This window comes from Corvus hawaiiensis, chromosome 10, assembly GCF_020740725.1.
Source record: "Corvus hawaiiensis isolate bCorHaw1 chromosome 10, bCorHaw1.pri.cur, whole genome shotgun sequence".
NCBI classification, from domain to species: domain Eukaryota; kingdom Metazoa; phylum Chordata; class Aves; order Passeriformes; family Corvidae; genus Corvus; species Corvus hawaiiensis.
In genome coordinates, this window is record NC_063222.1 from 21553816 (window position 1) to 21569981 (window position 16166).

The following is a 16166-nucleotide window of genomic DNA, read 5'->3' on the forward strand; positions in this document are numbered from 1 at the left end:
TGAGTGCCCAATCCACAGAGGTTCGAAGGCACAGAAATTTGTAAAACACAGAAATAAGCACAAGCATTTATTTGAAATAGCAGAATTTCTTGTGGGCATTTGATTGCAAGATCATTGCAAACCAGAAGCACAGCAGAGCTGATGGTCCAGGGACTCTGCCACAACTTCTACAACTGATCACAACCTTGTCAGAAAAAACAAGATCTCAAGTGACCTCATGGCTCTTAAAACTGGCTAACAAAAACTTGGCAAGTGTTTTGTGTACATTCTTCAGTATCTAGCAGGGATTCTCTCCATTCGTGCAAGCACAGAGCTTGGAGACAAGGGTGTTACAAAGGAAATATAAAGATATATACTCCTGGTGCTGATCACAAATGCTGACATTTCAGTAACATAACCTGGCATCACTTTTTGCTCACCCTAGAGCTGGGTGTGGATGCTCGCTGTTACCGGGGTCTTGTTCAATTTTAACACCACTCTAAGTTCTCTCCTACAGCAAACTGCCAGGAGGACTTTCGGTCATTTGCTCATTGGTGTTGGATCAATTTTTTCAAGCTCTCTAACATGTATTGTTTTGAGTAGGTGGTGCATAACAAAGACTGAGCCTTTCAGAAGCTCTGTGACCTTCCTTCTATTGTGAGCATGTTTGTGCTGTTGGATATTACAGAACATCTCGTGTTAAATTCCCCAAAGAACAACACGAACTACACTCATTTACAGGCACCTCAGAAGTAAATTATAAATATATGTATGAAAGTAAGGATCATTAACTTCAGCAACAAGTCATATTAGACACATACATGCTGTCTGCTCTTCTATCCTGTGCTCCAAATCCTTCTGCATTACCTCTTTCTGTGAGAAAGTCATGGATGTGTCCTCTACAAGAGGATCCTAGAGGTACCCAGTCTAAATAAAAACATACAGTGTTGTCACCCTAGGGTCTCAGGAACTTTGTTTAAAGTTTTGTTTTCTTGGAGATCATTCTCTCTTTTTCTGGACAGAATCCAAGAGACCACTGAGCCATTTCTGAGGCAGCCTATGACAACAATCTGACACTTTCAGTATAGGAGCTAAATGTAGAGGCTGAGTAAGTTAGTTGTGGTTACTGACAAAACAGTTGTTTCTCCAAGAGAACACAGGCAGAGTGTTTTCTCCCACAGCTTGGAAAGAAGTGGACAGACTGTTCAAAAGCCTAAAAGGTCACAGTAAAACAGGGCCCTGTGTGGAAAAGACACCTTTGTAGATGGCTGAATGAAGGATTAGGCCCCAGTTTGGTGCTCAAAAAACACTCAGCTGTGATCTAAGACAAACTTTGTGCTGGTTAATTTAACCCTACTGAGCAGACAAACAGTTCTGGAAGGAATGATATTTTACACAGTCTGTGGTATGTAAATCTTTGTATTTGACATTCATTTTAGATATGTGTGAAAGTTTATGCTGGAGGAAGGCAGCTTATCTAAAGTACTGGAGTCACTATTTTACACCAGAAAAGCATAACTTGTCCTGACAGACAAAACCAGAGGGGGTATTTTTCCCCCCCACTCTTGCTTGAGGATGCAGCAGACACGTAGCGTAAAGTTTAGGATAATGTATAAACATTCCCTTTCCTTATTACTCCAGTGTAAAGACATTGTTGGGGCAGAAGCTTGTATTTGCTCAGGCTCCATCACTGCCCAGAAGGCCACTCAAGAGCAGATTAGTCTTCTCACCTTCTAAGCAGAAGGAAAAGGGATTGCTACTCATTTCTTCCTGTTCTTTGCTGCTAAGGTAGTCATGGTATGCCAGGTGCTTTATTCACAGAGGGAAACACACAGTCCACACCAGGGAGAAAAGTATTAAAAAAAAAAAAAAGCTGCTCTTATTTATTTAGACAACAATTCATGTTTTGAGGAAGGAAAGAGGCAGAGAATGCACAGTGAAAGAGAGGTAAAATGCACCAGTTGCTCCCTCTCAGAACTCAAAAGCAGAGCAAGGAAGCTGGTGGGTGAGAGGTCTGGCAAACACAAGTGCCAGTCCATGAGGACACAGAGAGAGAGATCACCCCCTCATTTCACACTGCTCGTGGCACCAGACACCAGCAGCTTTCAAACACCACTAACCTGATCAGGATTTGACCTAATGACCTGCATGCCATTACCAACCCTCATGAACCATTTAGATCCCTCAGGGAAATTCAGGGTTTAGCAATTCCAGCTCCTGAGGTGGCTCAGACAACAATTACTTTACACAGACACGAGGGCTATGGTGATCTCCTAACATGGCAAACAGTTCCAGACTTAGGGACAGTGCCTCATGCACAGGTGTTTGCTTTACATCCTCTGGAACAATGGCAAAATTTGCTAATACAGTATCACAGAAGAGAGTAAAATGGCACCTTGAGTCTCCACAAGTCTCCATACCCAAATATGAAGAATTAAAAGCTCGTCCATCCTGTCATATATAAAGTAAAATGTGCCAGTTATGACACAGGGTCACTGGCTCCTCTGTGCCTTCTGTCCTGGTTTCCATGAGAGTGTTTCCCTGCAAAATTCATGCATACAGGACTGCTACAGGCTCTGCTCAAGGTGTCTGCTCATCAGCAGTCACCATTAATTACACTGGCTGTGGTCACAAGAGTCTTGCTGTGTAACTACAATCCACTCTTTAATATATTTGGAAAAGTTACAGGACCACCCCTAACCTACACACTTTGCACTGGATCCCACAGAGTCTAACTAAATGACACATATTTTATTTCAGGACAAGCTTAAAAAGAACAACAGATGTTTTGGCACTTAATATTCATCTCAACAACACATAATAATTTACAATGAGGAATAAAAAGACAGACTGTCTCTCTGTCATGTACAGTGAAACAAGGAGGAAAAATAAAAACACAGCAAACCACAGACAACCAACTGAACACTAAAGGACACAGAGATGGCTCCAGCAAACAAAAAGTTCATTTTCAAGTTTCCACTGCAGTAAATGCAGTTACTTCTGGGGAGAGGAGGGGGAACCAACACAAAAAATGTGTGCTAAGGCCAAGAATATATCTAGTCACATTCAAAAGAAACATGGGGTATTGAACAGTGGCATAAGTCTGCCTTTTAGACAACTGTCCTCTGTCACCCAAAGGTGGCAAGAAAATAATGGTGACTAAAGAAAAGTAGAAAAGGAATAATAAGAGAGTAAAATTGGGCATCAGGTAAAAAAACGATCAGAGGGAGAAGCAACGGAATCAGAATAAGGAATGGGAGGACATTGACATACACAAACATTGATGTCAAAATATGTACAAGCAGTGAAGAGGAGCCATGTACTACTGGAACTGCTGAAAGACAAGAAACATGGGAAAAGAAGACCTGGGTTGGGCAGAGAAAGAAAGGACAAAGGACCTGGAAGTAGGAGATAAATTACAGGGCTTCCTGTAACTGGACTGGGCTGGACTGGACTTGAAATACAAAAGAAATCCTTCTGCTGCTCTTCCTTCACAAAAGCACTGTATGGCACTGGAAAGCACTGGATATTTCCCTACAAGCAAATTAATTCACAAGTGCTTAACAAGATTTCTGGAACCTCTGTTGTAGCTCCTAAATGCGCACATGGATGAGGCCAATCCAGTACAGCACTTAGAACATTTCCTGGGAAGAAAAAAGCTGTGTGGGCCAGTCAGCCACTAAACCAAAGCCAAACCACCATGCCAAGAGGTGGATCGATGGCTCACACCCACATATAAATCACAGGTGGACTCCAGAGCAGGGCATACGAATTCCAAAGCAGTGTCTTGGACAAGTCACATGCACAGGCAGGATCAAGGCTTCACAGCCAGTGAGCAAATACAATGGCAAAACTCATGCTGGGTCAGGAGTACTTCTAACCTGCAACCAGGAATAGAGAGCCTCACCATCCATCACCACTGTTTGGGGTCAGTTCATCCAGGTGCAGACTGTGTGAGCCACTGGCAGAGGTGTCTGAGATCCACCACGGCTGATTGCCAAGCTCCAGCCCAGTACTGCAGCCCCAGCAGTGCCACCTGGCACTGCTTCCACAGCACCTTAGATTTTGGGGTTTTGCTTTGTGCAGAGCTGTGGATGTACAACTCTGTTGGTCACAAAAACAGTGCTGTGCTTCCAGAACAGAAAAGCTGGGGTGAAGAGCTGACAGGAAAACTTATGCAGCAATTCAGCACAGCTCCAGCACTGTCCATTCGTCTGCATCTCCGTATTTATCCTCTGACACTCCAGGTACCTCAGAATTCAAGTCTCTCTGCTACCCAAGATATATCAGTCCATCATCACTCTGGGTAACAGAATGGTCAGTCACACATAAAGAGGAAAAGGCTAATAAGATCCAAATTTAAATCGATCCCAAGGAAATGCACAATGCACGCACACTGGTTGTTCTCCCAAGCACCGGAGTTATTTCCCATGTGTCAGACACTGCAGGCACAACCTCTACTGCTGTTACCATTCTCCAACTTTAGAAGACCAGTGAGTTAACTGATGTGAACCAGTTGAGTGTTTTGGTGCACTCCCAGCCAGCAAAACACCTGCCCATGTGACAGCTTTGGTATCTCCCTGTCAAGCAACAGTACCACACTGCTCTGACTTTTCAGGTGATCACCCACCACCAGGCAATTCACTGGAGGTCATTTTGCAGCTAGGCCAAAATCCTTGTCTGGAGTATTCCCTTTGTCTTGGTGTGTTCAGTTCTCTTGTTTCCTCTCTGCTGCTCCCATTCCATCAATAGAAATAAGATCCAAGCCTACCCCTCACAGACACGGGGCTCAGTGACTTTCTGGTTTTCCTCAAGGAATATTGACCAAAGGAACTGCCAGACAGGAGGTGCTTATTTCTAGAATGTTTTATGCAACACAATAACCTACATCCATTACACACTCCAGACTCTCAAGGATTTCAGTCCCAACTGCACAACAGCAGAGCATCAGCTCAGTTCAGCCTTTGGGAATTGTCCCAACATAACCATTACAGATCTCCTGAGCCACAAAAATGAAGTCAGCAAGATTCACAAAGGAAGCTGTTGTCAGCAGCAAGGTTTTCCAGTGGAGCAAGGCCAAACTTTCAGCTGCTCAAACAAACAGAGTCCTGCACTCTACAGGGCCAGACTGCCTGGTCCTGTCACCGTGTTGGGCTCATGAGCTCTGCTGGGGTTGTCGCCAATGCCCTTCATGGGGAAGGTTTCGGAGCACATCCATGTGCAGCATCACACATAAGCCTTTTTATACTCCAGTTTGTATCCCTTTTCCAGATGTTGTCTCTCCCCCAGATGCATCACTCTCATGACCAGTGACAGGACCTGAGGGAATGGCCTGAGGCTGTGTCAGGGGAGGTTTAGGTTGGATATTAGGGAAAGGTTTTTCACTCAGAGGGTGGTTGGAAAGTGGAACAGGCTCCCCAGGAAAGCAATCACAGCCCCAAGCCTGACAGAGCCAAAGAAGTGTTTAGACAACAGTCTCAAGCACATGGTGAGATTCTTGGGGTGTCCTGTGCAGGACCAGGAGTTGAACTCGATGATCTTCATGGGTCTCTTCCAACCCAGAGTATTCTGTGACTTTCTAATTCTGTGATAAATGATCAGAGGTCTTTGAGACTAGGATCACATTAAAAGGTGGAATTTCCAAAGCTGAGTACTGTAATTCTAAAAAATAATAGTACAACAAAAGATTATTATATAATACAACCTTTGTATCTTCTGCATTCTACTGAAGACAACGTCAGACTCGTCCATCAAAAGATGAAGAGAAGTCACAGTGGACAAAATAGGAGAGAAGAAACCTACAGCACAGTGTTGGAGATGTGGAAAAAGCCACCAAGAGGCACGACTGCCCCTCAGATCTGACTTCTGCAAGGTACAGGACTTTGTCAGCCAAATTGCAGGGTAGTGGTTGGCTCCCACAGCTGCTGGGTCAGTCCCTGGAGGAAGCAATACTCAACACTAGGCCAGGCTTGTGTTTTGTAAGCAGTCTGCCTTCCCTCCCTCCTCAATTCCTGTACAAAGGAATAGCTAACTGGAGTAGGAGCCCTCATCAGAGAAACACAGTTTTTCTAGAAGACACCAAAAAACCTCAAAAAAGTAATTAAAATGTAAACCATAACCAGCATATTTTCTCATCTTATGAGACAAGCAAACTAAAAAGTGTCACTAGGTCTCTTAAGTGCACAGAAATTTGCCTCCTGTTCCTGCCAGCTTTCCTGGGACCAATCCTAGTATGTTCTGTTGGAAGTAGGCCAAATCTAAGGACATTAATTTCTCATCTGTTTATGGTATTTCTAACAATACCACCTTTCTGACAAGATCACCACACTACAGTTAATCCACGTGGAAAAAATACACTAAACAGCCACCTGTACTTCCAGCTCTCACTTCCGAGGGCTCTCAGCTAATGACTCTCATTGTAGCACAAAGGCGACATTGTTCCCAGGTCTTCATCCAAGGAAGATTTAAAACTCATGGGAAGGAACCTCAACCTGTTTTGAGAACAATCAGTGAAGCTGCCAATATCCACTGGAACATTCACTATTCAAACCCAGACGGGATGACACAACTGACAGAGTGACAAGCAGGGCAGCAAACCCCACGTCTCCCTGCCACGTTAAGCTCTGCACAGCTGGAAGTAGAAGAGGGAGCTACTCGCTCCCAGTACCTCGTTTTCTCTGGCACCCTCTGAGAGCAAAAGCTCTGATTTTGAACACTCCACTCTGCTTGGTCCTTGCAAATTTGCTGCAGCACCTTTCTCTACAATAATAAAATTACTCTGTACCTTAACGCTCACAGGTCAGATGGTTTTCAGTGTATTTTAAAGATCACAACACATCCATACAGGAAAAGGATTAATATACAATTAATATAGATAAAGACACTTGAGTGTAGAGCTGCTGCATGACCAGGTATGACATGACACGCTGAAGTTAAACTGTAGCAAGGAGCATATTTAACATGGCAAAATGAGTAGATGTGAGGAAATACTCTTAAAAGGGAAAAAAACTCCTCCAGCAAAAATGCAATCTGGAATTTTAGCATGGCTAACAAAACCAAGAGTGTGTTTTCTTAAATTCTTGAATATTATAACAGGGCCAACAGCGTGTCTTCTTTCAAAAACAGTTAGGTACCTCAAGAGGAAGAGGCTTGCTTAGGTAATACATAGATAACCTAAGAAGGTAAGTCACAAAATCAACCTAATACAAAACATAAACATCTCCCTTTAGCCAAGGAACAACCTGTCTGTTTCCTTTCACTGTCCATCTGAATGAAAAACTGCAAAAACACAGCTTTGCTATTTTCAGTTTGAAAATGACAGTGTTTTACCCTAGAAAACGCACGTTACATTTACCCCGTAGAGTCACCATCCTAGAAACAATATCCAGGTATCTGTTAGATTATATGGGAATTTAAAATAAATCTGAGCAAATCTTTTGCTCAGCTAAACTGAGGAGTGGTATGGGCTGAAAAGCTGCGGGAAACAACAGAAACTGAGACTGCTTTTATTTTCACTGGTATTGCATAAATTCAGCCAAGCCTTTTGCCCAGTGAATGCCCATAACACAATTTAAACAAGAAGTTTTCACACTGGAGGGCAACATTTTTCAAAATCTGAAATCTCTTCCTGATAACATCAAAAGGATGAAAAATTCTTTGGTTAAAAAAAAAAAAAATCATACATGCTGCTTCCCACTCCTTTTGCTACTTTTATCCATAGTTTCTGTTAAGTTTGGCTCAAATCTTTGATGTTTTGTTCAAACAGCTTTTGCTGCGTTCAACTGAGACTTGTTGCAGGGGGTGGTGATTGTTTTTTAATCACCATACCATAGCAGTATCCCTTCCTACTTGTTATCAGAAACTTTTTATAAACCATAATATCGAAGAAGCCTGAAAGTGTGACTAAAAACACCAACCATGTGTTCACCCAAGCAGAAATCTGAAGGAAAGAATGTGGTATATTGATTCTCCCCCGCCAAAACCTTCTTAAGCATATAATGCAATTATCGCCTCTGCGGTGGAGTCCGATTTGGCAGTTCTAATCAGCCCAACTCCCAGTACAGTCGGGGCTGCTGGGTGACACTTGAGATCTGAAGAGCGTGGGTAAAAATAACCTCTGTTCAACAAGACATGACGAACACCAGACAGCTGAGTCACCTTTAAAACCAAGTCTGATTTTCTGTATTTAAAGGAATTATCGAAGAGAAGGGGAATTATCAAATAGAAGGGGATAAAGGATTCCAAAAATGTGGCTGAAATGTATCTTTCACTGAACAGTCTGTAATGTAATGAGCCTCCTTTTGATTGCTGCCATTGACAACATATAGTGCTCGATCACCTTTGGGAAACCTCAGCTTCCTGTGGAGAAGCAAGTTTTAATAAAATTTCACCTCTCTTGAAAAAGTCTAATTTCTAAGCACCTGTTTCTTACGAAGCATTGCCCATTTATGAAGGCTTTCAGTATTAGCAGTGAAGTTAAAAATGAGTCTCTGCCACAGAACACATGCAATCTGTGGAGCTGGTGGATGTTTTGTAAGACACCATAGAAATAACACCACAGAAAGTTTACTGCACACGAAACATTCATCTAACAGCAAAGGAACCAAGATAGTGGGGAAATACTACAAGTTCATTGAAGTTCAGTGATGTAACTGAAACCCTGGGGGAGAAAGTGTTTCAGGGGAACTTTCACGCTGATTTTCAGGATGAGCCTTTAGCCCTTGGGAGCTTTCTCTGAAGATTTTGAATAGAACGAGCACCGAGGCAGTAGGAAAGCAAAATAATTGACATCTGCTCGCCAGAACATACCAACGAGAAGGCCATTACCGTCCCGTTTTACTACCTCGGTGAGAAAGCAAAAGCGGGGCTCCGAGTCAAACGGACAGACCCCGACAACCAGAGCAAGCAGTGAAGTTTCCCCCAAACCACAAAATCCCCGTGTCCAAGCAACCACTTCAGACCGCCTTGAAGGAGGAAAATAAACAAACAAGCGCAGGAAGGAACCGCGCTGCCGCGGACGAGCGATGTGCGGGGAGCGCCGCGACGGCGAGCAGGCGTGGGGGAGCGCCGGGAGGGCGAGGGGGCCGCGGCAGGTGGAGGAAGCGATCGGGGGCATTCTGAAGCCTGAGGGGGAGGCAGCGGCCCGGGCAGGATGCGAGAGGCTGCGGCGGGGAGGGGAAGGGGCCGCGGCGGGCGGGGGCGCGGAGGCAGCCGGGGGTGGTTCGCTGCACTCACGGGCGAGTCGTAGGAGAAGGCACACTCCGTCTTGTAGACCCGGTCCCCTGACTTGGGCACCCGGATCGTGGGCATGTAAGGGACGAGCAGCTCGCCCAGGTCCCCAGCGGCCATCTGCGCATCGCCGCCGCGGAAGAGCGCGGCCCGCTGCATCCTCCTTCCCTCCCTTCCCTCCCGGCTCCCCTCCCTCCTTCGCTCCCGGCCGCCCGCCCTCCCTCCCTCCCTGCCGAGCCGCTCTGCGCGGGCGATGGAGGCGGCGGGCAGCCGGTCCCGGGCCAGGGCGGCGGCGGGAGCCGGGCCCGAGGGAGGGCAGGGGGAGGGAAGATGCTATTTTTAATCCAATGGCAGCGGCAGCGGCACCAGCTGCGGCGGCGGCACTCGGGGGTCCCGGCGGGGGCGGGCGAGGGGCAGGGCGGCGGGAGCGGGATTCCCGCGGGGGCCTCGCGTTTCACCCCAAAACCTTCGTTCCCAGGAGAGGAGCACGGAGACTTCGCTCCTGGTCTCCCCGGGTAGCCCGGGGCAGATTTCTGCTACAGGCGCTGTTGTTTATTTTTAAGCATTTAAAGACTATATACATATATGTGTATATGTGTGTGTGTACGCAGCAGCATATATATATATGTATGTATGTGTGTATGTATATATATATATGCATGTATATGTATATGTGTGTATATATAAGCATATATATAAAAAAGTATATATGTATATGTATGTATGCATATACAAGTGTGTATATATGTAAGTATATATGTATATGGTATATGTATGTATATTTTTATATGTGTGTGTATATGTATGTATTTTTGTATAAAATATATACAGTAAAAAATTTCTTCTATGTATTTTCATTCTCAGCCCCTCATTGCCCAGTGCCACAGGTGTCTCATGTGTCCCATGGCTCTGTCCTGGTCCCACCAGGGCCGTGCATCAGGATGTCCCCATGGTCAAGAGGAGCAGGTCTGTGTGGGGGAATATAGGGCGGGAATGCCCAGCCAGGGATGCCTGAGAAGCCTGTGGTAGTGCCAGGAGCCAACCCCCAATTTTGTGTCTTCTGGGGCAGTACCTTTACCTTAAAATGCCCTTTTTTGGCCTTTGCTGTGTTTCTCTCTGCTTTTCACTTTGAAAGAATAATGTTAGAGGAAGGAGAAATAGAATGAAGTTTGTAGGAAAACAAATATTGCTATTGTTTTCAAGCAATATCTAGTAACTACTACATATGCCTGGCAGCAAAGCGTTAAAGAAATGACCAACCCATTTAAAATGAAGATGCATAAAGTAATGAATAGCCTTCCACCCATAGTCCACAAAATATCCAAGGATTCAGTGATCACTTCCAAAGAGGTGATGTGACCTTTACTAGAACCACCCTTTACCTCAAAAGTTTCAATAGGTGGTTCTAGGAAAATCTCAAAAACAGAATTGAAAAATGCTTGTACCCAGTTATGAACAGGCTGTGAGCAGACTAGCACGGTCTGTTCTCAGCAATTTTTACTACTGAAAACTCAAGTGTTGGGAACAATGTGAAACACTGAGGTCAGAATGTGATGTCCATGGAGTGGTTTTAGACTTACTGAAAAACAGACATTACATCAGACTTGTGAGCATCATTGGATGCTGGATAAAAAACACTAATACAGGGTCAGACAGATTTATTTTACCTGAGGAGACTTTGTGCTTTTTTAATGGCTTCTCTTATGAATAACTCAGCATTTATAAACAATGAGAGCCATAAGAAGACATATGAGCCATCTAACCTGAAAGATTGATTCTAACAAAAAGAACAAGCAAAGCACTGATAGAAAATCAATGTCTTTCTAATGTTTGGCAGTGCCAGGAACAGCAAACAAGGCAGTTTTTGCTTAAAACAGTCCATGCAGTGTTGCCTAATGTAAAAAACCAGAATTTTATCTTTTAAGTTTCAAATCACTAGATGATATGGGGTTAGTAAAGGGCTTGGACTTACTTCCTTTAAAAAGTGAGGATTTTGAATATGGACAGATAATTTAGGGTCACAAACTGTAAGAGGTACTATCCACCACTCTTGAGAAATTTAAGCCCAAGAGTACCATGGCCTGTAGAACCTGAGGAAACGCGTCCCTCTAGTGGCAAAAACCTGCCAGGTGAAAAGAGAACCCTTTGTATTCCCTACGAAGTTGCCAAAAGTGGTGTAGAAGAACAGCTGTACAGTTCTGAAAATGCATGGCAGGTATGTGTGAAGATATTTTTCTCACTTAATTCATCTCCCACCAACTACCTGACATGGAGACTTGAGAAAAAAAATACTCTTAGTTTCTTATATCTTTCACTTGAAACTATAAATACTAGAAATCACAAAATGAAAACTAGTATTATCAACTTGTTCCATGTATGTTCTGAAGCAAAGGAGTGACTGTTGGAAATTGCATTAAAGAATTTTCACTGATTAACAGCTTTAATATCTGTATGAACTTAACTGCCACACAGTTTCTTTTAAGATACTGGAATCAACACAAACATTGTTTATTCATTTCCATCAGCAAACAGCAGGATGTCTGTTCCATAGCTCAGTCACAATTTGCCAGTATGAATTTAAGAGCTTGCACACTGTCCTAAATTGTTTAATTGTCGGGTGAGGATTTCATAGAATTGTCAACAAGATTTTTGTCAGGTGTTTCATAATGATACCAAGGTCCATCTCCCCGGTGTCTCATCAGTCTGCGTGCCTCCACCTCCAGCATCCTAAAAAAAAGGCAATAGACACCCTAAGCATAAAGTTTGTTGATGTTCAGCATCAAGGAATTACTGAAAAATCAGTGACTTTAGCATCAATGGTTTATAAATACTGCTGAAACATACATAGTACCAATATATGAAGGGTTCAACTAAGACATGAGCTATTAAATCTTTCGATTTTGGGGTTTTTTTTCAGCAAGTTGTTCCACAAGGGAGGAATAAACATACTGGCAGCAGTTTTATCACAGCCTAGCTGTGAGCATTAGCAGGGGTAAAAAGAGCTACACCTTTATAAATACCAAGTGTTTTGAAGAGCCCCCGTCCTTGGATTGTTCTGGTAACCTGAATCTTGAGAGGGCAGCGACAAGAGATACCGTAATTCCCACTGTGGCAGCAGCCAGTGCAGGCAGCACTCAGGGGATACATGAAGGCACTTTATGTCAGCATCCTGCTCAGTATGTCATGCAAAATCAAAGAGTCAGCTACAGTATGGATCAGTATTTTAACCCCCTCAACTACAGAACATACCTCACTTCAGCTTTCCTCGCTTCCACATCAAGCAGAGCCATGTCCTTCTCGTAGCTCTTCTCAGGGGGGTCAAGTATGTAACGAGCTATCCAGCGGCTTATGGGGTGCTGGAAAACATAAAAGCAGAGATTATTTGTGCAATTTCCAAGTAGAAATGTCATCATAACTGAATCATTTTGTATATCCACAGTCCTGAAAAGTTGTCATTGACATCATGAGCACTGCCATTCAAACCATAACAGTAAAGTTACAAACATGCACAACTATATGTGAGATCAGAACCCTAAAAAGTCATATTTCTTTTGCAATTCTTAATGCCAAGATAACCTCCAGATGACTGTTCTGTTGCAAAATTAAAATTTAATGGAGGACATAATTTATTTTCTTTCTGTTGAAGTAAAGTTCCTTAAACTGCCATTCTAATGGCAGAAGTGAACTCCAAACCTTACTTACTTCAAAGTTTTGCTGCCACATAGAGGGCATCTCACTAGGAACAAAAGTGTAAATGAGTTGAAATAGTCACAATAATATTGCTGATTTCAATTACTTCCTATCAGAAACAAAACAGTGCTTGCAGCAAGAAGCCAGGGACTAATTTTAAGAAAATACAATTAAATTGAAAGCAGACAACCTTGAGTTTGTGACTATAAAAATCTTCAATTCTAGATACAAAAGTGTGTGTGATATTGGACTTTAAAACAACACTGGCAAACAACACAAAGGAAAGAAATGTCACTTTAAATTCCAATTTCGTACGACACATTAGAAAAGAAACAAAGACAAAACCTGCATTCCATGAATGCAGAGGACTGTTCTTATTATTCAGTAGTATTATAGAAGAATTCTTGGCATACAGCTTCAGCAGTTTACTGCATACAGAGCATTTGCATCTGCTCGTGTCAATAAACAGATTTCCTACAGCCTTATACATGTTCCATAAAGCTGCAAAAAAGTTTACCAAAATCAGAACTGCATATTTGAGTTTTACTACACTGATAGCCATCATCATACTCCATTCATTTCACTCCCAAAAGTATTATCAAGAGAAGGGCTGTCAATAACATGCCCACCCTTTTGCATGGTACACTTACTTTGTAGTATTCCCAGTGCTCTGGAACATAACCTTCGGGAATCTCTGCAAGTTCAGCTTCACCTGACAAGGAAAGGAGGGGAGGAATATTTAACTCTATGATTATTTTCCAAAGCTACCTTATATTCTGCCATTCAGATCAGGAAAAGATCATTATTCCACATAGAGAGTACTTAATCCCTCAGTGTGAGCTCCATTCGGAAAAACTGAACTTGCAATTTTTGCAGACACGTCACACTGCAAGTATCTAGTTCATAGATTTTAAGTGACACACCAGAAGGGTAAAATTAGCAGCTATACAGAAGAAACAACTTGGATCACGTCCACAGAAATGCCCTTTAAAGTACAGGAGCTGAAAGCATGGATTTTTCCTGATTTCTCTATTAAATTAATTACATATCGTTACAGCAGTAGATTTAACACATGTATTGCCAAGCAGAATTTTGGCATCTTTCCTAGATAAAAAGCCAGAATTGCAATCTTGTTACAGCAAGTAACTGAACTTCACTGATGTTTGAAAGCCTGCTAAAAGAGGGAATATTTTTTTTTTAAATATGAGAAACTTTTTTTAAAAAAGTCACAACTAAAGCAAATATACTGGGAACATTTTCTATGTACTTCTACAATATCGCTGTATTTGTTAGGCCTATTCCATGGTCTTCCAAAGAGAGAACCTTAAAAGATTCCTTTTTTTCTATCCAGCATGCTTAATTCCCATTTAATAACTTTTTTGCTTAGCCCTGACAGAGCACTCACCAATGAAGACGTTGATATATGTTAAGAGTACTGCCACTGGTATTCCCGTCAGGAATATATAGAATTTCTGTAGAAGGGATAAAAACAAAAGGTGTAGGAAACTCAGAACCCTGACAAATTTACATGAGGTCTTGTCTGAAAATGGTGGAACAGCCAATAACTCTTAGATTTGCATTCCTAGGTTGGAAAGGGATGTTGTAGGTAAACACTGCTGATGGCAATGAGTTATTTAATGAACCACAGCACACAAAGAGCAATGCTGTGTCAGTCCATGAGCCCGTTTGGGTCAGATTCACATCTCCCAGTGAGGTCAGTCTGTGCAGCAGCAAACAGCAACACCCCCCTGAAATCTGCCTCAGCATCTTGGCATGACTGGCTCCAGCACTCAGCTGGAATGAGGCACTGACAGCAAAACAATAATCCAACACCAATGCAACCACTGTGGGCTCTGGTAGCCGTGGAAGGCAGATAAAGGAGTCCTGATCGCATGAAGGGAGTTGTATCAAATTGGCTGTTGCCCCTTATAACAGGATTTATCCAAAACCTGGCTTTGGAAGGGTCAAACTCAGGTCAGGCTTCCTAAATCTCACCTCTGGTGTTAGTGGTTGTAGGTAACTGAAGGTAAGCCCTGTAGAAGAGGAACTGATATGTTTCAAAAAGGAGGATGGAGTAGAAAGCATTTGTGGGTCATGCATATACGAACACAGACATGTAATTTAAGAATGCTACAACAGCAGTAATTTAAGTACCTATCGCAAGCTTTGCTATCTAGCCAGTCTTTTAACTTCATCTAGCCCTGATTTTACAGCATATGACCAGGAAAATTTTGAAGAAGACCTGAAATTCTTTTTTATGTGAATAGTGCCAACCACATCTCAGATGCTGTCACATAAACAATAGAGGAAATTGTATTTTAGACACTCTTACACCATTTGCAAGCCATGTGTTATACTGAATGCAATACATTTGATTTTTAACTCACCAACAAGCTCAGAAATCGAGAATCATAAAAACTCGTTGCCTTGATGATAAACATTCTCTTCCCATGGCTGCCGCTGTGTCGTACAGGAACTGAAAATTGAACCAGAGTATTACGGTTTTGTACCCCACTGGGGCTTATGCCAGGACAAGGTCAAACATACGTGGGAAAAGAAAAAAAAAGAAGAGTGCACAACAGCGGCTGAATTTTCTGCAGTTCACCTGAAGTAATTTCGTATTTTGCTACCATGAACCTATTTTTCTTCTAACTTTAGACATAGATCTATGACTACCTGTAAGCACCAACACGTGAATCAGTGAATGTCACCAAACAGGGCCAAGCAAATTGACAATTAGAATGCCAGGAGGGTGGGCCTCCCGCCCGTATCCAACCATGCTTTACCGAAACCCGGCAGTTTTCACAGGAACGGGGACACAACACTGCACCTGCTCAGCCCCCGGCCCTCCCGCGGCCTCCGGGACGGCATCTTTGCCCCGCTCCGCAAGGTCACCTCGCCCCCTCCGCCCCCGCCCCGCCGCTCCCCCGCCGAGGCCGTACCGAGGGTGCTGGGGAGGCGGGGGGCGATCCCGGTGATCCCGGTGATCCCGGTGGTGCCGGCGCCGCCCGCCCGCCGCGCCGCCCAGGCCGCGGCCGCCCTCAGCACCCGGCTCATGGCCGCCATGGCTGGCACTGGCACGGGGCGGGGCCGGCGGCGCCGCTTCCCGCCGCGGGGTGAAGCCGGCGGCCGCCATCTTGGGGAAGGGCAGAGCCTTCCCTGTACCTCCGGCGCGGTGGGAGGGCACGAGGGGTGAGGCCGCGCGGGCGCCATCTTGGGAAAGGGCAGAGCGCTCCCTGTGCTCCCTGTGCCGCGGGAGAGCGCGGGGT

General features: G+C 43.9%; 2 protein-coding genes across 4 annotated transcripts in view; both read right to left on the minus strand.

The window, feature by feature from the left end:
• Positions 1 to 9396, minus strand: part of USP13 (ubiquitin specific peptidase 13) — a 50200-nt gene extending 40804 nt beyond the window's left edge. For 2 of the 3 annotated variants that reach the window (XM_048314824.1, XM_048314823.1), the window contains exon 1: positions 9214 to 9395. In XM_048314824.1, coding sequence (XP_048170781.1) covers positions 9214 to 9366 — 153 coding nt within the window. In that variant the 5' untranslated portion in view covers positions 9367 to 9395. Of the gene's footprint in view, positions 1 to 9213 lie in introns of all 3 variants that reach the window. The other variant, XR_007205815.1, reaches the window with a different exon arrangement.
• Positions 9397 to 11699: 2303 nt separating this feature from the next.
• NDUFB5 (NADH:ubiquinone oxidoreductase subunit B5) lies at positions 11700 to 15978 on the minus strand. Its single transcript, XM_048314454.1, has 6 exons — positions 15840 to 15978; positions 15285 to 15373; positions 14303 to 14369; positions 13548 to 13609; positions 12457 to 12563; positions 11700 to 11934 (listed from the first exon to the last, which is right to left on the minus strand). Exons 1-6 carry the CDS (start codon positions 15961 to 15963, stop codon positions 11814 to 11816), a joined length of 570 nt encoding a protein of 189 aa, XP_048170411.1. The 5' UTR covers positions 15964 to 15978; the 3' UTR covers positions 11700 to 11813.
• Positions 15979 to 16166: the final 188 nt, after the last annotated feature.

What these genes read in the sequence shown, in the direction of transcription:
- NDUFB5 (XM_048314454.1), bottom strand. Translation starts at nt 15,963, where the DNA reads ATGGCGGCCATGAGCCGGGTGCTGAGGGCGGCCGCGGCCTGGGCGGCG. An exon ending in CTCGATTTCTGAGCTTGTTG is followed by an intron (nt 14,370 to 15,284) that starts GTGAGTTAAAAA and finishes TCCCTTCTACAG; the next exon opens with AAATTCTATATATTCCTGAC. An exon ending in AGCACTGGGAATACTACAAA is followed by an intron (nt 12,564 to 13,547) that starts GTAAGTGTACCA and finishes TATGTTTTCCAG; the next exon opens with CACCCCATAAGCCGCTGGAT.